The 17570-nt window shown below is 49.5% G+C and overlaps 1 protein-coding gene, 6 non-coding genes and 2 pseudogenes across 7 annotated transcripts in view; 1 reads left to right on the top strand and 8 right to left on the bottom strand.

Moving 5' to 3' along the window:
* The first annotated feature begins 12274 nt into the window (after nucleotides 1–12274).
* LOC123189735 (probable carboxylesterase 13) lies at nucleotides 12275–13884 on the top strand (annotated as a pseudogene).
* Nucleotides 13885–13930: 46 nt separating this feature from the next.
* LOC123189736 (uncharacterized) overlaps nucleotides 13931–17570 on the bottom strand; it is a 4222-nt gene continuing 582 nt past the window's right edge. Inside the window, exons 2-4 of the mRNA XM_044602213.1 lie at nucleotides 14770–14831; nucleotides 14353–14411; nucleotides 13931–14264 (exon numbers count right to left, since the gene is read on the bottom strand). Of these exons, the coding sequence (XP_044458148.1) occupies nucleotides 14250–14264; nucleotides 14353–14411; nucleotides 14770–14831 (136 nt within the window). The 3' untranslated portion in view covers nucleotides 13931–14249. The remainder of the gene's footprint in view (nucleotides 14265–14352; nucleotides 14412–14769; nucleotides 14832–17570) is intronic.
* LOC123038536 (small nucleolar RNA U31b) lies at nucleotides 15189–15274 on the bottom strand. The gene has a single exon (XR_006417919.1). It is a non-coding gene; the product is annotated as a small nucleolar RNA U31b (small nucleolar RNA).
* On the bottom strand, nucleotides 15734–15820 carry LOC123038535 (small nucleolar RNA U31b). Its single transcript, XR_006417918.1, has one exon. It is a non-coding gene; the product is annotated as a small nucleolar RNA U31b (small nucleolar RNA).
* LOC123038449 (small nucleolar RNA snR60/Z15/Z230/Z193/J17) lies at nucleotides 16023–16115 on the bottom strand. Its single transcript, XR_006417885.1, has one exon. It is a non-coding gene; the product is annotated as a small nucleolar RNA snR60/Z15/Z230/Z193/J17 (small nucleolar RNA).
* Nucleotides 16279–16358, bottom strand: LOC123038509 (uncharacterized; annotated as a pseudogene).
* LOC123038404 (small nucleolar RNA SNORD25) lies at nucleotides 16549–16633 on the bottom strand. Its single transcript, XR_006417849.1, has one exon. It is a non-coding gene; the product is annotated as a small nucleolar RNA SNORD25 (small nucleolar RNA).
* Nucleotides 16762–16850, bottom strand: LOC123038402 (small nucleolar RNA SNORD25). The gene has a single exon (XR_006417846.1). It is a non-coding gene; the product is annotated as a small nucleolar RNA SNORD25 (small nucleolar RNA).
* LOC123038403 (small nucleolar RNA SNORD25) lies at nucleotides 17096–17186 on the bottom strand. The gene has a single exon (XR_006417847.1). It is a non-coding gene; the product is annotated as a small nucleolar RNA SNORD25 (small nucleolar RNA).

Below are 17570 nucleotides of genomic sequence, written 5' to 3'. Positions count from 1 at the left end.
GCCTCCTTGATCTCGTGGTAGATCTACTCTTGTACTACCCATATCATCAATATAAATCAAGCAGGGCGTAGGGTTTTACCTCCATCAAGAGGGCCTGAACCTGGGTAAAACATCGTGTTCCTTGCCTTCTGTTACCATCCGGCCTAGACGCACAGTTCGGGACCCCCTACCCGAGATCCGCCGGTTTTGACACCGACATTGGTGCTTTCATTGAGAGTTCCTCTGTGTCGTCGCTTTCAGGCCCGATGGCTCCTTCGATCATCAACAGCAATGCAGTCCAGGGTGAGACTTTTCTTCCCGGACAGATCTTCGTCTTCGGCGGCTTCGCACTGTGGGCCAATTCGCTTGGCCACCTTGAGCAGATCGAAAGCTACGCCCCTGGCCATCAGGTCAGGTTTGAAAGCCTAAACTACACGGCTGACATCCGCGGGGACTTGATCTTCGACGGATTCGAGCCACAGCCAAGCGCGCCGCACTATCTCGATGGGCATGATATAGCTCTGCCGCCGAACAGCGCCTTGGAGGCCACACACGCATCGGTTCCGACCATTGATTCGGAGCCTACTGCGCCAATCAAGGATCAGCAGTTGGACGCTGCATCAGGGGCTGCGATCTCAGAGGCGATCGAGCCGAACTCCAGCCCCGCACTCCACATGGCCCGTGACTCCGAGGAGCCGGATCCCTCTCCGAACTCCGAGCCCCCCGCGCCCCTGCCGATCGAATCCGATTGGGCGCCGATAATGGAGTTCACCGCCGCGGACATCTTTCAGCACTCGCCCTTCGGCGACATCCTGAATTATCTAAAGTCTCTCTCTTTATCAGGAGAGCCCTGGTCGGACTACGGTCAGCAAGGTTGGGATACGGACGATGAAGAAATTCAAAACCCACCCACCACCCAATTGGTAGCCACTGTCGACGACTTAACCGACATGCTTGACTTCGACTCCGAAGACATCGACGGCATGGACGACGATGCAGGAGACGAACAAGAACCAGCACCTGTAGGGCGCTGGAAGGCCACCTCGTCATATGACATATATATGGTGGACACTCTAAAGGATGGAGATGGCGATGGAACAGCGGGGGATGATACCTCTAAGAAACAGCCCAAGCGCCGGCGTCAGCGGCGCCGCTCTAAATCCCGCCAAAGCAAAAAATGGTGATTCCGGCATGGGAGATAATACTACTCTGGATAGCGCCGAAGAACACCCCCTCCAACAAGATTCAACAGCCCCATGAGAGGGCGGCGGACCAAGAGGTTGAGGACGATAATTATACGCCTCCCTCCGAAGACGAGGCAAGCCTCGACGACGACGAGTTCGTCGTGCCGGAGGATCTCGCCAAACAAGAGCATTTTAAACGCAGGCTTATGGCCACTGCAAGCAGCCTCAAGAAAAAGCAGCAACAACTTAGAGCTGATCAGGATTTGCTAGCTGACAGATGGACTGAAGTCCTTGCGTCCGAAGAGTATGAACTCGAACGCCCCTCCAAGAGTTACCCAAAGCGCAGGCTGCTACCCCGACTAGAGGAGGAAGCACCTACATCACCAGCACATGACATGGCCGACCGGCCACCTCGTGGCCGCGACAGAGAGGCCTCTTGGCCCTCCACTCAAGCCATGCCCCGACGCCGCGTCAAGCATACTAAGGCACGGGAAAATGCGCCCGACCTGCGCGACATACTGGAGGACAAGGCAAGGAAAACAAGATCGATCTACGGATCGCGCATGCGCCCCACGGCACGTGACGGTGATTGTCACTCCGGATGCAATAAATCCGGCCGGGCCGAACTCAACAGACAAAGCCCCTTCAAGCTGCGTCGTGATATAGCCCAATACAGAGGCGCCGCACACCCACTATGCTTCACAGATGAAGTAATGGATCATAAAATCCCTAAGGGCTTCAAACCCGTAAACATCGAATCGTACGATGGCACAACAGATCCTGCGGTATGGATCGAGGATTATCTCCTTCATATCCACATAGCCCGCGGTGATGGTCTACACGCCATCAAATACCTCCTACTCAAACTTAAGGGACTGGCCCGGTATTGGCTTAACAGCTTGCCAGCAGACTCAATCGGTTCTTTGGAGGACCTGGAAGCCGCATTCCTTGACAACTTCCAGGGCACTTATGTGCGACCACCGGACGCCGATGACCTAAGCCACATAATTCAGCAGTCAGAGGAATCGGCCAGGAAATTCTGGACACGGTTCCTAACAAAGAAAAACCAAATAGTCGATTGTGCGGACACAGAGGCCTTAGCGGCCTTCAAGCATAATATCCGCGACGAGTGGCTTGCCCAGCACCTGGGACAGGAAAAGCCGAAATCTATGGCAACCCTCACGACACTCATGACCCGCTTTTGTGCGGGAGAAGACAGCTGGCTAGCTCGCAGAAACAATTTAACCAAGAACCCTAGTAATTTGAATACCAAGGACAAAAGCGACAGGTCGTGTCGGAACAAACAAAAGCGCCGCGTTAACAGCGACAGCAACGAGGATACGACAGTTAATGTCGGATTCCGAGGCTACAAATCCGGTCAACGAAAAAAGCCATTCAAAAGAAATACTCAGGGCCCGTCCAGTTTGGACCGAATACTCGACCGCTTGTGCCAGATACATGGCACCCCCGAAAAGCCAGCCAATCACACCAACAGGGACTGTTGGGTGTTTAAGCAGGCAGGCAAGTTAAGAGCTGAAAACAAATACAAGGGGCTGCATAGCGACAACGAGGAGGAGCCCAGACCGCCAAACAACAGTGGACAGAAGGGATTTCCCCCGCAAGTGCGGACGGTGAACATGATATACGCAACCCACATCCTCAAGAGGGAGCGGAAGCGTGCATTACGGGACGTATATGCGATAGAGCCAGTCGCCTCAAAGTTCAACCCATGGTCCTCCTGCCCGATCACCTTTGATCGAAGGGACCACCCCACTAGCATCCGCCACGGCGGCTTCGCCGCATTGGTTCTAGACCCAATCATTGACGGATTTCATCTCACAAGAGTCCTCATGGACGGCGGCAGCAGCCTGAACCTGCTTTACCAGGATACAGTGCGAAAAATGGGCATAGATCCCTCGAGGATCAAGCCCACCAAAACGACATTTAAAGGCGTCATACCAGGTGTAGAAGCCAACTGTACAGGCTCAGTCACACTGGAAGTGGTCTTCAGATCTCCGGATAACTTCCGAAGCGAGGAGTTAATCTTTGACATAGTCCCGTTCCGTAGTGGCTATCACGCACTGCTCGGGCGAACCGCATTCGTAAAATTCAACGCGGTACCGCACTATGCATTCCTCAAGCTCAAGATGCCAGGCCCTAGAGGAGTAATCACGGTCAATGGGAACACTGAACGCTCCCTCCGAACGGAGGAGCACACGGCAGCGCTCGCAGCAGAAGTACAAGGCAGCCTCTCTAGGTAGTTCTCCAGTTCGGCCTTCAAAAAGCCGGACACTGTCAAGCACGCCCGGAGTACCCTACAACAAGACCGCCTGGCACGTTCTGAGATTGCGTAGCAATGCGGCCCCAACCCTAGCCCTCGCGATATAGCGAAACCAGTGCTTCGCGTACATAACTACGCTCTTGAAATATCATGGGCACAGGGGAAGGGGCACTATCACGGCACGCCCGAAATACGGCTTAAACCGCACCAGGGGCTACCGGATTCCTTTTTTTCTTTTTTTCTCTTACTCTCAAGACTCCATACTTCGGATGACCCGTTCGGCAATTCAACTGCCGCACAAACGATGCAAGATCCAGGAAAGCAGACAAGCCACGCCGCATTATGGAACTCCCAGGTGGTCTCTACTGCGAGCAGTATACCTATTTTTTAATACAATTCCGCGGCCTGCCCCTGGCCAGGACATGTTAAATAGTCCAATTTCTTTTGCTTATCGCACTATTTGTATCGTTCCGCTTTCATAGCAGCCTTTCTATAAACAATGCATAGCTTTTTGTCTATTTTTTGCATTATCCTACTTTTTATATATATGTTTATCAATAACATGTTGCATCCGTACACTGTGGTACGACAAAAATACGCCAGGGGCTTCAGTACCCATCAATATGGCGTGAGAAGTCCGTACACTTTCACAAGTGCGGCACCCCGAACTTATAGCACTATATGCATCGGCTCCGAATCATGATTTGGGTCAATAGTTGGGTTTGCCCAGCTCCTATGTTTTGGTGTCTTACGTTCCGCTATATCGGCTAAGGTAGCACTAGGAGAACTACTGTGATTGTGCGCCAGTTGAGCTGGGCTGAGCACCTTAGTAGAGAAAGCTAAAATTGACTGTCATGATGAAGCGAGAGACCGGTCGCTGTTCGAGAGGTTTTTCAAATCCTTAAAGACTTATGCCGTTTCGAGCGAGGAACCGGCTTTGTCCGGCCAAGGCGTGGATAGCGCCCCGAACTCGGTCTTCCGAATACTAGGGGCTTCACCGAAATTTAAAATTATAGAGTTCTATGGCTAAGTGAGAGTGTCCAAGCATTATAGTCCGATTGCCTTGTTCGTTGTGCTGAGCGCCTCCCTCGACGGACCTAATCATGGGAAAAAGAGCGCTCAGGTTTATCCCGAACACCCCAACACTAGTGGCATGGGGGCAGAAGCCGACGACTGGCCATCTCTCAATTTTTTGATAAACAGCCGCACAGAAAGTAATATTTTAAATTCAAGCATTGCTTAGCGCATATGAACAAGTTTTCAGCGCACAGGATAACACGAGCGAGTTCATTCAAAAATTACATCCTTGGTGCATTCATCCGCCATAAGGCGGGCACCGGCCAGAACATCCTTGTAATAGTTCTCGGGCTTGTGATGCTCCTTCCCCGGCGGCGGCCCGTCCCTCACAAGCTTCTCACTGTCCAGCTTACCCCAGTGCACCTTTGCATGGGCAAGGGCCCTACGGGCACCTTCGATGCAGACGGAGCGCTTGATGACCTCGAGCCTTGGACAAGCCTCCACCAGCCGCCGCACCAGTCTGAAATAGCTCCCAGGCAGGGCCTCTCCAGGCCACAGCCGAACTATGAAGCCCTTCAGGGCCTGTTCGGCCGCCTTATGGAACTCGACCAGCTGCTTCAGCTGGTCGCTCAAGGGCACAGGGTGTCCGGCCTCAGCGTACTGAGACCAGAACACCTTCTCCGTCGAGCTGCCTTCCTCGGCTCGGTAGAATGCAGCGGCATCGGATACGCTGCGGGGAAGATCCGCGAATGCCCCTGGAGAGCTCCGGATTCGGGTAAGTAACAAGTAGTTTACTTTTATATGTCTGCTTTGCATAGAGAATGCCTTACCCGCCGCTATCTTTTTCACCGCATCCAATTCCTGGAGGGCCTTTTGGGTTTCAGCCTTGGCAGATTTGGCAGTTTTAAGGGCCGCAGCAAGCTCGGATGCTCGCGTCTTCGAGTCGAACTCCAAACTCTCATGTTTTTTCATGAGAGCCTGAAGCTCTTGCTGCACCTCGCCGACCTGCGCCTCAAATTTCTCCCGCTTGGTGCGCTCCGTGGCCGCTCTCTTCTTAGCCTCGGACAGCGCCTGCTTGAGGGTCGCCACCTCAGTTGTGGCCCCTACAATAAGCAGTATACTCATGTCATTTTTTGCAATTGCATCTTCTTATAGGCATTTTTTCTATAAGGTATCTCTTACCTTCTTTCTCCTCGAGCTGCCATTTGGCAAGGCCGAGCTCTTGCTCGGTCCGCTCGAGGCCCTGCTTCAGGGCATCCACCTCCGCAGTCAGTGCGGCGGTGGCCAGCAGCGAAGCCTGCATACGTATATTGACTCCTTTTTAGTTAGACTCCTGCGATATTTAATAGATCCTCTATTCGGCTTTTCTTTCCGAACGCCAAACAGAGCATCAGGGGCTACTGTCTATGCGGTAATATTTTTACATATTTCTACTTACCTCGAAGCTTGTTAGAAGGCTAGCACAAGCTTCAGTAAGTCCGCTTTTGGCGGACCGAACCTTCTGGACCACCGTACTCATGATGGTACGGTGATCCTCGTCGATGGAGGCGCCCTTAAGCACCTCCAGCAGATTGTCTGGCGCCTCCGGTTGGACGGAGGACGCCAACTCAATAGGCTTGCTCCTCTTGGCAGGAGTTCGCCTGCCGCGGTCCGGAACCGTTGACGATTCCGGCGCGGTGTCCGGCTTAAAGCCGGACTTGGAGCCCTGGGGGGTCTTGTCCCCTTTACTCCTGAAGTCTGGGAGGTCGCCTCGTGGCTCCTCCTGGACCACCTCCTCTTGCCCCGGAGCTTGTCGCGACGCCACTTCGGCGTCATCCGCAGCACAGGGGGAGGCAGCGGGCGGAACTGAATTCACGTCCGATGAATCCAGGGAGCCGCTCGACGACTCGTCGAGCCCGTCCTTGGGCGGGCTGCATGATTATATTCGACATTAGGGAAAGATGCGCAACAAAAGGAATATCATGAGTTACTCTGGTATCCGAACACTTATGATTTCGCCGGACGCTTGGTCCTGTCCGGCCACTCCTCTTCGTCCTCATCGGCGTCAGGGGCGTAGTCCGGCGGAGGGGTTTTCCTCTTCTTGGACCCTTCGGCCCCCCCTACTAGGGCGGCCTTCATCTTCTTTCCTCCCCCCGCTGGAGGGGGAGAGGTCTCTTCTTCCTCCTCCTCGTCTTCACGGGAGGAGTGCGTCTCGAACTCATCGGATGATGAGTCCGACACCACCATATGCCGGGAACTCTTTCGAGTCCCTGTGGCCTTCTTCTTCTTGGCCTTCTTCTCCGGCACCACATAAGGTGCCGGAACCAGCAGCTTCACTAGGAGGGCAAGGGCTGGGTCTTCGGGCAAGGGAGCCGGACAGTTAATCAGTCCGGACTTCGCCTGCCAATCCTGTCAAAGGTGAGGGAGTTTAGATCCCGCATAGAGTCAAACTATGAAGAAAACTTAACATCCTGTAAAAGATGAAAATATTTTACCTCGCCAGCAGGACGCTGCGAGCTGAATCCACGGTCTTCGGAGGCGGATGTGGGAGCCTCGGCGCCTTTGGTTAGCCCCTTCCAGACATCTTCGTACGTCGTGTCGAAGAGCCTGCTCAGAGTTCGGTGCTGCGCCGGGTTGAACTCCCACAAATTGAAGTCCCGTTCTTGACACGGAAGGATCCGGCGGACGAGCATGACCTGGACTACGTTGACAAGCTTGAGCTGCTTGTTCACCAGGGACTGGATGCATTTTTGCAGTCCGGTCACCTCTTCTTCGTCGCCCCACGACAAGCCCATCTCCTTCCAGGACGTGAGCCGCGTAGGGGGTCCGGATCGGAATTCAGGGGCTGCGATCCACTTCGGATCGCGTGGCTCGGTGATGTAAAACCACCCTAATTGCCACCCCTTCAAGGTCTCCACAAAGGAGCCCTCGAGCCATAGGACGTTGGCTATTTTTCCCGCCATGGCACCTCCGCACTCCGCCTGGTTGCCGCGCACCACCTTTGGCTTGACGTTGAAGGTCTTGAGCCAGAGGCCAAAATGGGGGTGGATGCAGAGGAAAGCCTCGCACACGACGATAAACGCCGAGATATTGAGGATGAAGTTCGGGGCCAGATCATGGAAATCTAGGCCATAGTAGAACATGAGCCCGCGGACAAATGGGTGGAGAGGAAAACCCAGTCCGCGGAGGAAGTGGGGAAGAAATACTACCCTCTCATGGGGCCTTGGGGTGGGGAGAAGCTGCCCCTCCTCAGGAAGCCAGTGCGCGATGTCTTTGGACAGGTATCCGGCCTTCCTTAGCCTTTTGACATGGCCCTTCGTGACGGAGGAGACCATCCACTTGCCTCCCGCTCCGGACATTGTTGGAGAAGGTTGAGGTAGGAAGTGCGGGCTTGGGCGCTGGAGCTCGGGTGCGCAGAAGATGGATAGGCAAAGGAGGAAGAAGGCGTAGGTAAAAAGGTGGATCATTATCCCCTTATATGAGCGGATGCGACTATGCGTCCCCACCAGCCTAGTAAAACTCGCTTGCCTCCCAAGCGCCATGATAAATGGCACGGTTGGGTTACCCACATCTGTATTGATGAGAATCCCGTAAATGGAGGACACGATCTCTGCTTTGACAAGACGTGCCAAGGAAACCGCCTCGCAAAACACGCTGAGGTGAAAAAGTGAAAACGATTCGAATAAAGGCTTGGCCGTAGTGTGATGTCACGCTGCGGAATATGTCAGCAGATTAGATTTGTGTTAATATTATTCTCTCTGTGGCAATACGTGGAAACTTATTTTGCAGAGCCAGACACTACTCTTGGTGTTTACAAACTTTTATGAAGAATTTGGAGGAGGAACCCGCCTTGCAATGCCGAAGACAATCTACGCATCGGACTCGTCGTCATTGAAGCCTGGTTCAGGGGCTACTGAGGGAGTCCTGGATTAGGGGGTGTTCGGGTAGCCGGACTATACCTTCAGCCGGACTCCAGGACTATGAAGATACAGGATTGAAGACTTCGTCCCGTGTCCGGATGGGACTTTCCTTGGCGTGGAAGGCAAGCTTGGCGATGCGGATATTCAAGATCTCCTACCATTGTAACCGACTTTGTGTAACCCTAACCCTCTCCGGCGTCTATATAAACCGGAGAGTTTTAGTCCGTAGGACAACTTCATCATACAACAATCATACCATAGGCTAGCTTCTAGGGTTTAGCCTCCTTGATCTCGTGGTAGATCTACTCTTGTACTACCCATATCATCAATATTAATCAAGCAGGACGTAGGGTTTTACCTCCATCAAGAGGGCCCGAACCTAGGTAAAACATCGTGTTCCTTGCCTCCTGTTACCATCCGGCCTAGACGCACAGTTCGGGACCCCCTACCCAAGATCCTCCGGTTTTGACACCGACAATCACCCTCATTCTCGACAATTATATTGCATAGAATAACACAACACATCATCAGCTGCCACAAAGTTTCTGATTCTCACAACATTGCAGCACTCCGCACAATTCCTCAACGAGCTTGAAGCACACCAAATGCCCTCTCCACATCCTTCCTAGCCGCTTCCTGCATTATTGCAAACTGGCTCTATTTTATTGCCATGCGGTTTAGATATGGTCTTCATAAACGTCGCCCACTGAGGATAGATACCATCCGCAAGATAGTAACCCATGTTGTAGTCCCAGCCGTTGATGGTGTAGTTGCACGACGGTGATTCCCCATTGCAAAGCCTCCTAAACACCGAAGATTGTTGAAGAACGTTGATGTCGTTGTGAGAACCCGGCATTTCAAAGAAATATGTCAAATCCATAAGTCATGTGATGCCACCGCTTCTAGTATGATGGTGGCCTCTCTGGTGTGGCCTTGATACATTCCCCGCAAACCTTTGAGGCAGTTCTTTCATTGCCAATGCACACAATCAATTGATCCGAGCATTCCTGGAAACCCTCTTGCCTCTCCAATAGCCAACAACATCTCCGTGTCCTGCGCATTTGGTTCTCTGAGATACTCAGGTCCAAACACCTCTGTCACGGCACGGGCAAACTTGACAGTAGTCTTCAAGCATGTGCTCTCCCCTATCCTGACCATCTCACCAACGACATCTGCAGCGGTACCAAGTGCAAGCATTCTCAGAGTAGCCGTCCACTTCTGCTTGACAGAGAAAGAGAGTTGTCCGCAAGAATCCCTTGTGAGCTTGAAGTAGTCCTCGTGTACCTCCACTCCCTTCACAACGCGCAAAAACAATGGTTTCTACATGTGAAAATGGCGACAAAACCATGGATCATTCGGGAAAGCAGGATTGGGAGCGAAGTAGTACCTCTGCAGTAGCTTTGCTCCGGACACCCTATCCCGATTGATCACTCTTCTCATTTTGATTGAGCCATTGAAGTTGAGAATATGCTCCACTTGTCGGTCCATTTCCTCTTGCATGCTCATGTCCACTTCTTCGTCTGAATCCGAGGAATCGAAGAACTCATCTTGAATCATTTCATCAAGCTCCGTCGGTCCATACTCCTCGTCCGACGAAGCATCGGAATCCATCGTTTTCCCTAATAAATCACAAAAAATCTAGTCGGACAATGTGTCAAACACATCAAGGGCAAGGTAGAGCCAGAGAGTTGCCGGATGTACTGCGGTGGTGTACGGGCCGGCGACGACGTCCCTCGCGGCGAGGACGGGGGAGAGGACTGCTCTGTCGAAGCTGGCGACACAGAGGCTAGGAACGGCTGCGGAGGGCACGCGGCGGCGGAGTTGCGAGACGAGCGGCGCCAAGGAGGAAAAAGAGAGGAGATAGCAAATGGATCCAGGAGGTCTTGGGGATGGATTTGGTGCAATTACGGTGGGATCGGGCTGTCGGATCTAACGTGATGGGCATGCCCGGGCGCCTCATATTTGGGTTGGACATGGGGGGTGCCGGCCAGCCCGGAAGGCCCGTCTGAGGGGGCCATCTGGTCGACAAATCATAACCGAGCGGCCCGTCCGGGCGTATGAGGTGGATTTAGGGGCCCGGCTGTAGTGACGTTTGCTGCTTAGGCTAGTCATAGTGGGAGTAACTTAGATAGTAACATAGCACACTCCAAGAAAATTTTGCTTACGTGGCAAGTAGTTAATGAGAGATGATAACATAATATGTAATTGTAACATAATATGTTACTGTAACATAATATGTTACTGTAACATAGTGCTTCCCGAAACAAGATGAGTCTACAAGTTAATAAATGAAGTCATCTATGATACTACTATTATGTTACTTTGCATTATGGAGGTAGTAACTTAGACCAGTGTCATATGCATGACACTGGTGTAAGTTACTCCCACTATGACCAGGCTAGTCATAGTGGGAGTAACTTAGGTAGTAACATAGTGTATTCCGAGAAATTTTTGTTTATGTGACAAGTAATTAATGAGAAGTGGTAACATAATATGTTACTTTAACATAGCATTTTTCAAGACAAGATGAGTCTACAAACTATTAAATGAAACCATCTATGATACTATTATTATGTTACTTTGCACTATAAAGATATTCTTTCCGTTTCAAAATAGATGACTCAACTTTGTACTAACTTTAGTATAAAATTGAGTCATCTATTTTAGAACGGAGGAAGTAGTAACTTAGAATAGTGTCATATGCATGGGACGCAGACTAAGAGCACTCGGCGACTCCACCCACCGAAATCACGTCCGCTGCTGCTCTGTCTCGGGATGTGTGCAACATAATTGTAAAATAGTTTTTCCTGGCTATACACGACCTGTAGCGTATGCTTGAACAATTTGTACTTGTCCATCGGCATTAACTGTAACTGCATAGGGGTCCATTAGAGCACTGTACAGTTCAGCCACCATAATCAATTCAACACTCATGCACGTACCTTCACGAGTTAAGCCCGACCCCAGAAAGACTGCATTGCCAGATCTGAGGAGAGGGAAGAAAGTTCTCAACGAATCATACTGTTCTTCTTCCACAACGATCTACTATCCCTTTTCTTTAACCAGACAAGAGATATTGTTTTGGTACAAGTCCGAGGAGTTGTAGATCTTGGAGAAAAGATGTGATTCCGTCGCCAGATCCCCAGCCCGATCCATGAAACGGCTCACTAGATCTGAGAAACGGCTTCCATGGAAGGTAAACTAGCTTGTTTTTAAAGAAAATCATCATATTCTTACTGCACAACCCGCTCACCAAAAAGATTGTTGAAACTGCTTTTGTGGTAAAGCGATGGAGTGCTGGCTGTTCAGCATGGTGGGACATGGTACATTGAATTGGCGTGTAATTTCTGCAGTCATTTAATGTTTGCATGGTAGTTGTGAGCAAAGGGCTGAATGCATGTTGTGCACAGGACGAAATGAGATATTTGAGCTGTGTGTGATAAAGTTTGTTATGTGGATTATTATATGACAATACAGACGGACCTCTAATTTGAGGTTTAAGAAAAATCAATTTGTGTAACAAATAAGTCCTAGCAGATGAGTACAGGCAATTTTATTTTAATAATTCGAGAGGAGTGTAGCAGAGTGATGGAGAGAATAGGAAATAAATAAAGATTTGCTAAAGTGAAAATGGTATTAGTACTACAAACGAGTAGACGCGAAACATGAAATATTAAATAAATTGCATGGTAATTGGAATTACATAGTCTGTTTAATGGGGGCAGACGGTGCTTTAGGATTTAATGATTACTTGATTTATTGTCTACATTTAACAATGTTTGGTAGTTGGGAAGATGGTGCATGTAGGCAGTCTCGCGTTTGGACAGAAGTGTATGGTATTGCTACGGTTCCCCGCCGTCCCAGCCGGAGCGAGTCTACAGGAGCAGTGTCGCATAAAAGGGTTATTTCCTCCTTTCATCTGCCTAATATATTAACTTTTTAACTATTAACAAGATTAATAGTACATGACATTTATAATATAAAAATCATATTATTGAAAACTCCTTTCACACACGAATTTAACGGTGTGCTTTATGTAAGTTGCATGTCATATATTACTGTTTTAGTATTTGCTTAAAGTTAGTCTTGAAAAACACGTTAGGCCCTATATCTATATATAGATGGAAGGAGTGAGTAGCTCGCTGGACCATCTTGGCACCCCTGCCCTGCTCTGCCTCTGCCGCTGAGGTGATCTGCTCATGGCGGGGAGCATCTCGTCCGCGCTGTTGCTCCTGCTTAACATGGCGGGCGCGCTGCTCGCCCCCTCTCCCCGCGCTCCTTTTACCCAGAGCCTACCGGGCGCCGCCGATGACGACGGGGACGTCGACTTCTTCTTCTTCCCCTTCCTGGTGCGCTACAAGAGCGGCCGCGTCCAGCGCTTCGTGGGCACGGACACCGTGCCGGCCTCCGTGGACCCCGCCACCGGCGTGGCCTCCAAGGACGTGGCCATCGACGCCGCCGCGGGACTGGCCGTCCGCCTCTACCTGCCGAGCCTCGGCAACGGCACGAGGAGCGGGCGCGGCGACAGGCTGCCGCTGGTGGTGTTCTACCACGGCGGCGGGTTCGTCACGGAGTCCGCCTTCTCGCCGACGTACCAGCGGTACCTCAACGCGCTCGCGTCCAAGGCCGGGGCGCTCGTCGTGTCGGTGGACTACCACCTCTCGCCGGAGCACCCCCTCCCGGCGGCCTACGACGACGCGTGGGCGGCGCTCCGGTGGGTGCTCAGGAGCGCGCGGTCCGGGTCCGGGGCGGAGCCCTGGCTGTCGCGCCGCGCCGACCTGACGCGGCTGCTCCTGGCCGGCGACAGCGCCGGGGGCAACATCGCGCACAACATGGCGATGCGCGCCGGCAGGGAGGGCCTGGACGGCGGCGCGGCCGTCCAGGGCATAGCGCTGCTGGACCCGTACTTCTGGGGGAAGCGCCCGGTGCCGTCGGAGACGCGGGACCCGGCGGAGCGGCGGTTGAACGACCGCATATGGAGCTTCGTCTGCGCCGGGGAGGTACGGCCCCGACGACCCGGTGGTCAACCCGGTGGCCATGGCGAGAGACGAGTGGCGGCGGCTGGGGTGCGCGCGCGTGCTGGTGACCGTGGCCAGGCTGGACGTGCTGAGCGCGAGGGGCCGCGCGTACGTGGAGGAGCTCAGGGCGAGCGGGTGGGGCGGCGAGGTGCGGCTGTACGAGACGCCCGGCGAGAACCACGTCTACCTTCTCTTGCAGCCGGACGGCGAGAAGGCGGCGAAGGAGATGGATGCGGTGGTGGCCTTCATCAACGGCGACCGGTCATTCGGGAACTCGAAGCCAGAGCGTTCGGCCAAATACACAAATATCTTAGGAACTCTCGCAGAAGGACAGGAGAAGAACAACGAAAAATGAAAATCCAGTTGCAAGTAAAAGGAACAAATCTATCGTTCTCGTTCCCATAGGAGTATCAGTTTCTTTTATGATGAAAGGCACTCCCGCGTTGCTTTCACTGAACACTGGAGCGGTCGTATTATTATCCCTAAATGGCCTCTTTTTCAAACTTAAGCACACCAGTGGCTCCTGGGTGGCAAGAAGAACAAACGACAACGTGACCGTCAAAATCTTTCCAGGTTATCAACGCAGCCAGAGTTATATAGATTTGCCAGGCAATGGCATAACAACAGATAGACTGCGATGGTACATATTACTCATAAAACAACATCAAGCATAGAAATTTGCAAAACCGAGGTCCAGCCAAGGAGAGTCTCTCCGCTAGAATTAGTTCCCTTGGGCAGACTTAATTCACTGCGTCTAGATTTCTAAATAGAAAATAAGATACTTTAGATTCGGATTTTATACAATGGCCACTTGCGGATGGCATCCCGAACCAGGGCAAGAACGGATGACCGGGAACGCTGATGGCAAGTATCACTGCTTGAAGCGCTGCAGCAACAAAGATTTATTCAGATACCTGTGGCATTTCAAACAAGAGCTACAACAATGGACCACGTAAAGGTTTGGTTTAACTCACATCATTGGGTCCGCGAGCATCCTTAAATTGCTCCGATATCTCCTCCCTCGCTTGTTTAGCTGAAGATAGAGAAGCAAAAGTTGTCAGCTTTTTAGCACAAATAAGGCATTAAAATTGAAACCGTAGTTTCAAATAATGTGATAAACAATAAAAACACAATGCGCATAAACAATATCTTCATACTGTATAGTAGCATCTTCATAACAGGAAAATAAACTAAGACTCAATTACATAAACTGCAACAAGTGGTGTAATATGAAGATATATGTCACATTTCCTACCACAAACAAAATGATTTTACTTAGATTCACTATGCTAACTTTCATACAAAATATTCTCAAACCAATATTCACCGAAATAGGTGAAACATTAAATGAGCGACATACAAGGAGTAAGCAATCGGTATAGTGATGCTACCTTTAGATGAGAGATCCTCCAAAGTCCTGTTGGTCCTCACAGCAAACCTCTGGAAGGCACGGCTGCACAGTAAAAAGAAACATCTTGCTCAGAACAAACAGCACCAAGGCAAGTAAAATACTCCCTCCTTAAACTAATATAAGAGCGTTTAGATCACTAAAATAGTGATCTAAACGCTCTTATATTTGTTTACAGAGGGAGTAGAAACTAACGGATATCAAGGGAAACTCATGGTGTCTAAACAAAGTGGTTAATAATACTCCCCGGTGGTTACTCGACATCAGAGTAAAATATAACATGACACAAGAAAAACCCAACAAGCTCCGCCCTATCCAAAGCATAGGAAACAAACTCAGATGCAAGCTCAAGGACATAAATCAATCACAATTTTAAAAGAGATATTAAAATTTTCATTTACAGAGACAGATTCAGAAGCAAGTCAATCAGCACAGATCCACCCGAAGTAGACCCTAAGACTGGGGTAACATATGAAATCATCATCCTCTTGGATATTCACTTGCTGACACTAAGGCATATTTGGTATAAAGGTTATAAGCATCAGAAGTTTAATGCAGTTCAGCTAAATGAATTATTGGCTAAGTGCCACAGCTCACATGGATTTGTTCACATACATAGATATCAGCAACATGTAAGAGAGTGGTAACTAAATAAAGCAGATGAAAAAACATCTTACTCAGAAAGAACAACAACAAGGCAGGTAAAACAGAAAGAAACAGAAATCAAGAACAACCGAAACTGTGGTATCTCAACAAAGCAGATAAAAATATTTCAAAAGGCTGCAAGAGTGTGGTTCCTGAACATCAGAGTAAAATTTAACAAGATGGCACAAGATAAACTCAACAAACTCCACCTCATCCAAATTACAGAGCACAAACTCACACCAGTCATGAGGAGCTAAGGCAATCATAATTTTAAAATGAAATAACAAAACAATTCATTTACAGAGTCAGATTCAGAAGTATATCAATCAGCACAGATCCACCAAAGCAGACCCTAAGACTGGGGCGACAAATATGAAATAATCATCCTCTTGGAAATTCATTGCTGACATCAAATCATCATTACAGGCATCAGAAGTTGAAAGCCAAATTAATCATTGGCAAGGTGGCACAGCTAGCATGGATTTGCTCACAGAGCATGCTCTCTGCAGTTTCCTTGATCAAATTAAAATAATTTAACTGGCTAAGTTATGGTTTCTCAAATGCAATTTTAATCAAAATTAAACAGGCAGACAAAGGTTGTAGCTAGGAGCAGAAGACTATTTTGTTGAAGTAATCACAGTTTGGTCATCTGAACTATGCACTTGTGATCATCACCGAGCTTGCAGACCGATAAAAGGAAGTACAAAAACAAACAGAGTTCGACCTCATTGATAATTATGCTTTCCACATGAAGAGAGTTGAGACATATGTTTGTCTATCATTTTAGTTTAATCATCGGCCAAACAAACAAACAAAAAGGGCAAACCAAGAAGATAATGTGGTAGGGGGACTTAGAATTTGGGTACTCGGCAAGTAAAACAAATGCCAGTTATGACGAACGAGACCAAAAATCAATCATCACCGTCCATGGCAATTCTGACAATTTTCTTGAACAGTGGCAAAAAGGACTAGTTCATTCTCCAGAAAAGGTGTGGTCAAGGTCATCAGACAGGAGCAAAATACTTTTTTTGTTCAAATAAGGGGACAACAAAACCATAAATATACGTCAGACAAAATTTAGACATAATATACCAAAAACCTAGTGCAAATGCTCCATGTACACTCAGTCCATCAGGTGCTCTTCGAATAGTGTGATCATTCCCGCAAGAATCATTACAAGTCTGCTAGAACACATCATCGTTGTCATGAAAAATCAAATTGATTACCAGCTCATAATCGTCAAACAAGAGAAAGGACACAAACACATACAGTAACTGTTCGGCAAACAGGGAGTGTAAAACAACACACAAATGTAATGCAAATGTTGCATAACAACTCAGTCCCTTAGATGTTCTTTGAACTGTGCGATCATTTCCGCAAGAATCATTACGGGTTTTTAAGAACTCAATCACTGTTACCATGAATACATCATTTCAATGAAACCATCAAACAATACAAGCCTATCAAAGCAAATAGCTCTAGCAACAGAATTCAGATGACACCTCAACTGGATCCCATTGTGTTTAATTCAAAATAGGGGAAACTAACCACCAGAATTCAGATGGCCATTCCATATGAAGCTAACAAATTTCTAAAAAAAAATGAGGATGAAAGAAACATGTGATACAGAGTGTATGTATCCTCGCTCCTTGGGAAATCTATGTGCCCACCCGGTCCCTTAGATGTTCTTTGAATCAAGCGATCATGCTCGCAAGAAGCATTACAGGTCTGCAAAGGCTCATCACCTTCGCGGACGACTAGTTGGATTTGGGGGATTTTTGACCAAAGTAAAAAAAAAAATCGACCTTTTTCCTAATAATGATTGAAACTCAAATCCCAAAAATACAAACAGACCGCACGCATCCTAGAACAAATCAATACCAGTAGCATGTATGCAAGAGCCGTGCTGCACCCTGCGTCATGGGGAAACCCTACGAGGGCACATGAAATGGCGAGCCCGCGATACAACGAGCTCATGTGGCTTGAAGGGAACGAATCCGCTGGGAACCGACCGGAGAGCCGATCCCCCCAAGGACCAGATGACGAAGCGCTACCAATCCGCATGGTATCGATCAAACCAAATCGACGATGGAACCCTCGCGAGACGACGACGGGTAGATCTAACCTAGGTTCTGAAGG

Source organism: Triticum aestivum, chromosome 2A, assembly GCF_018294505.1.
Source record: "Triticum aestivum cultivar Chinese Spring chromosome 2A, IWGSC CS RefSeq v2.1, whole genome shotgun sequence".
NCBI classification, from domain to species: Eukaryota; Viridiplantae; Streptophyta; class Magnoliopsida; order Poales; family Poaceae; genus Triticum; species Triticum aestivum.
Note: the sequence above shows the minus strand (reverse complement) of the source record. Positions and strands in the feature narration are given on the sequence as shown.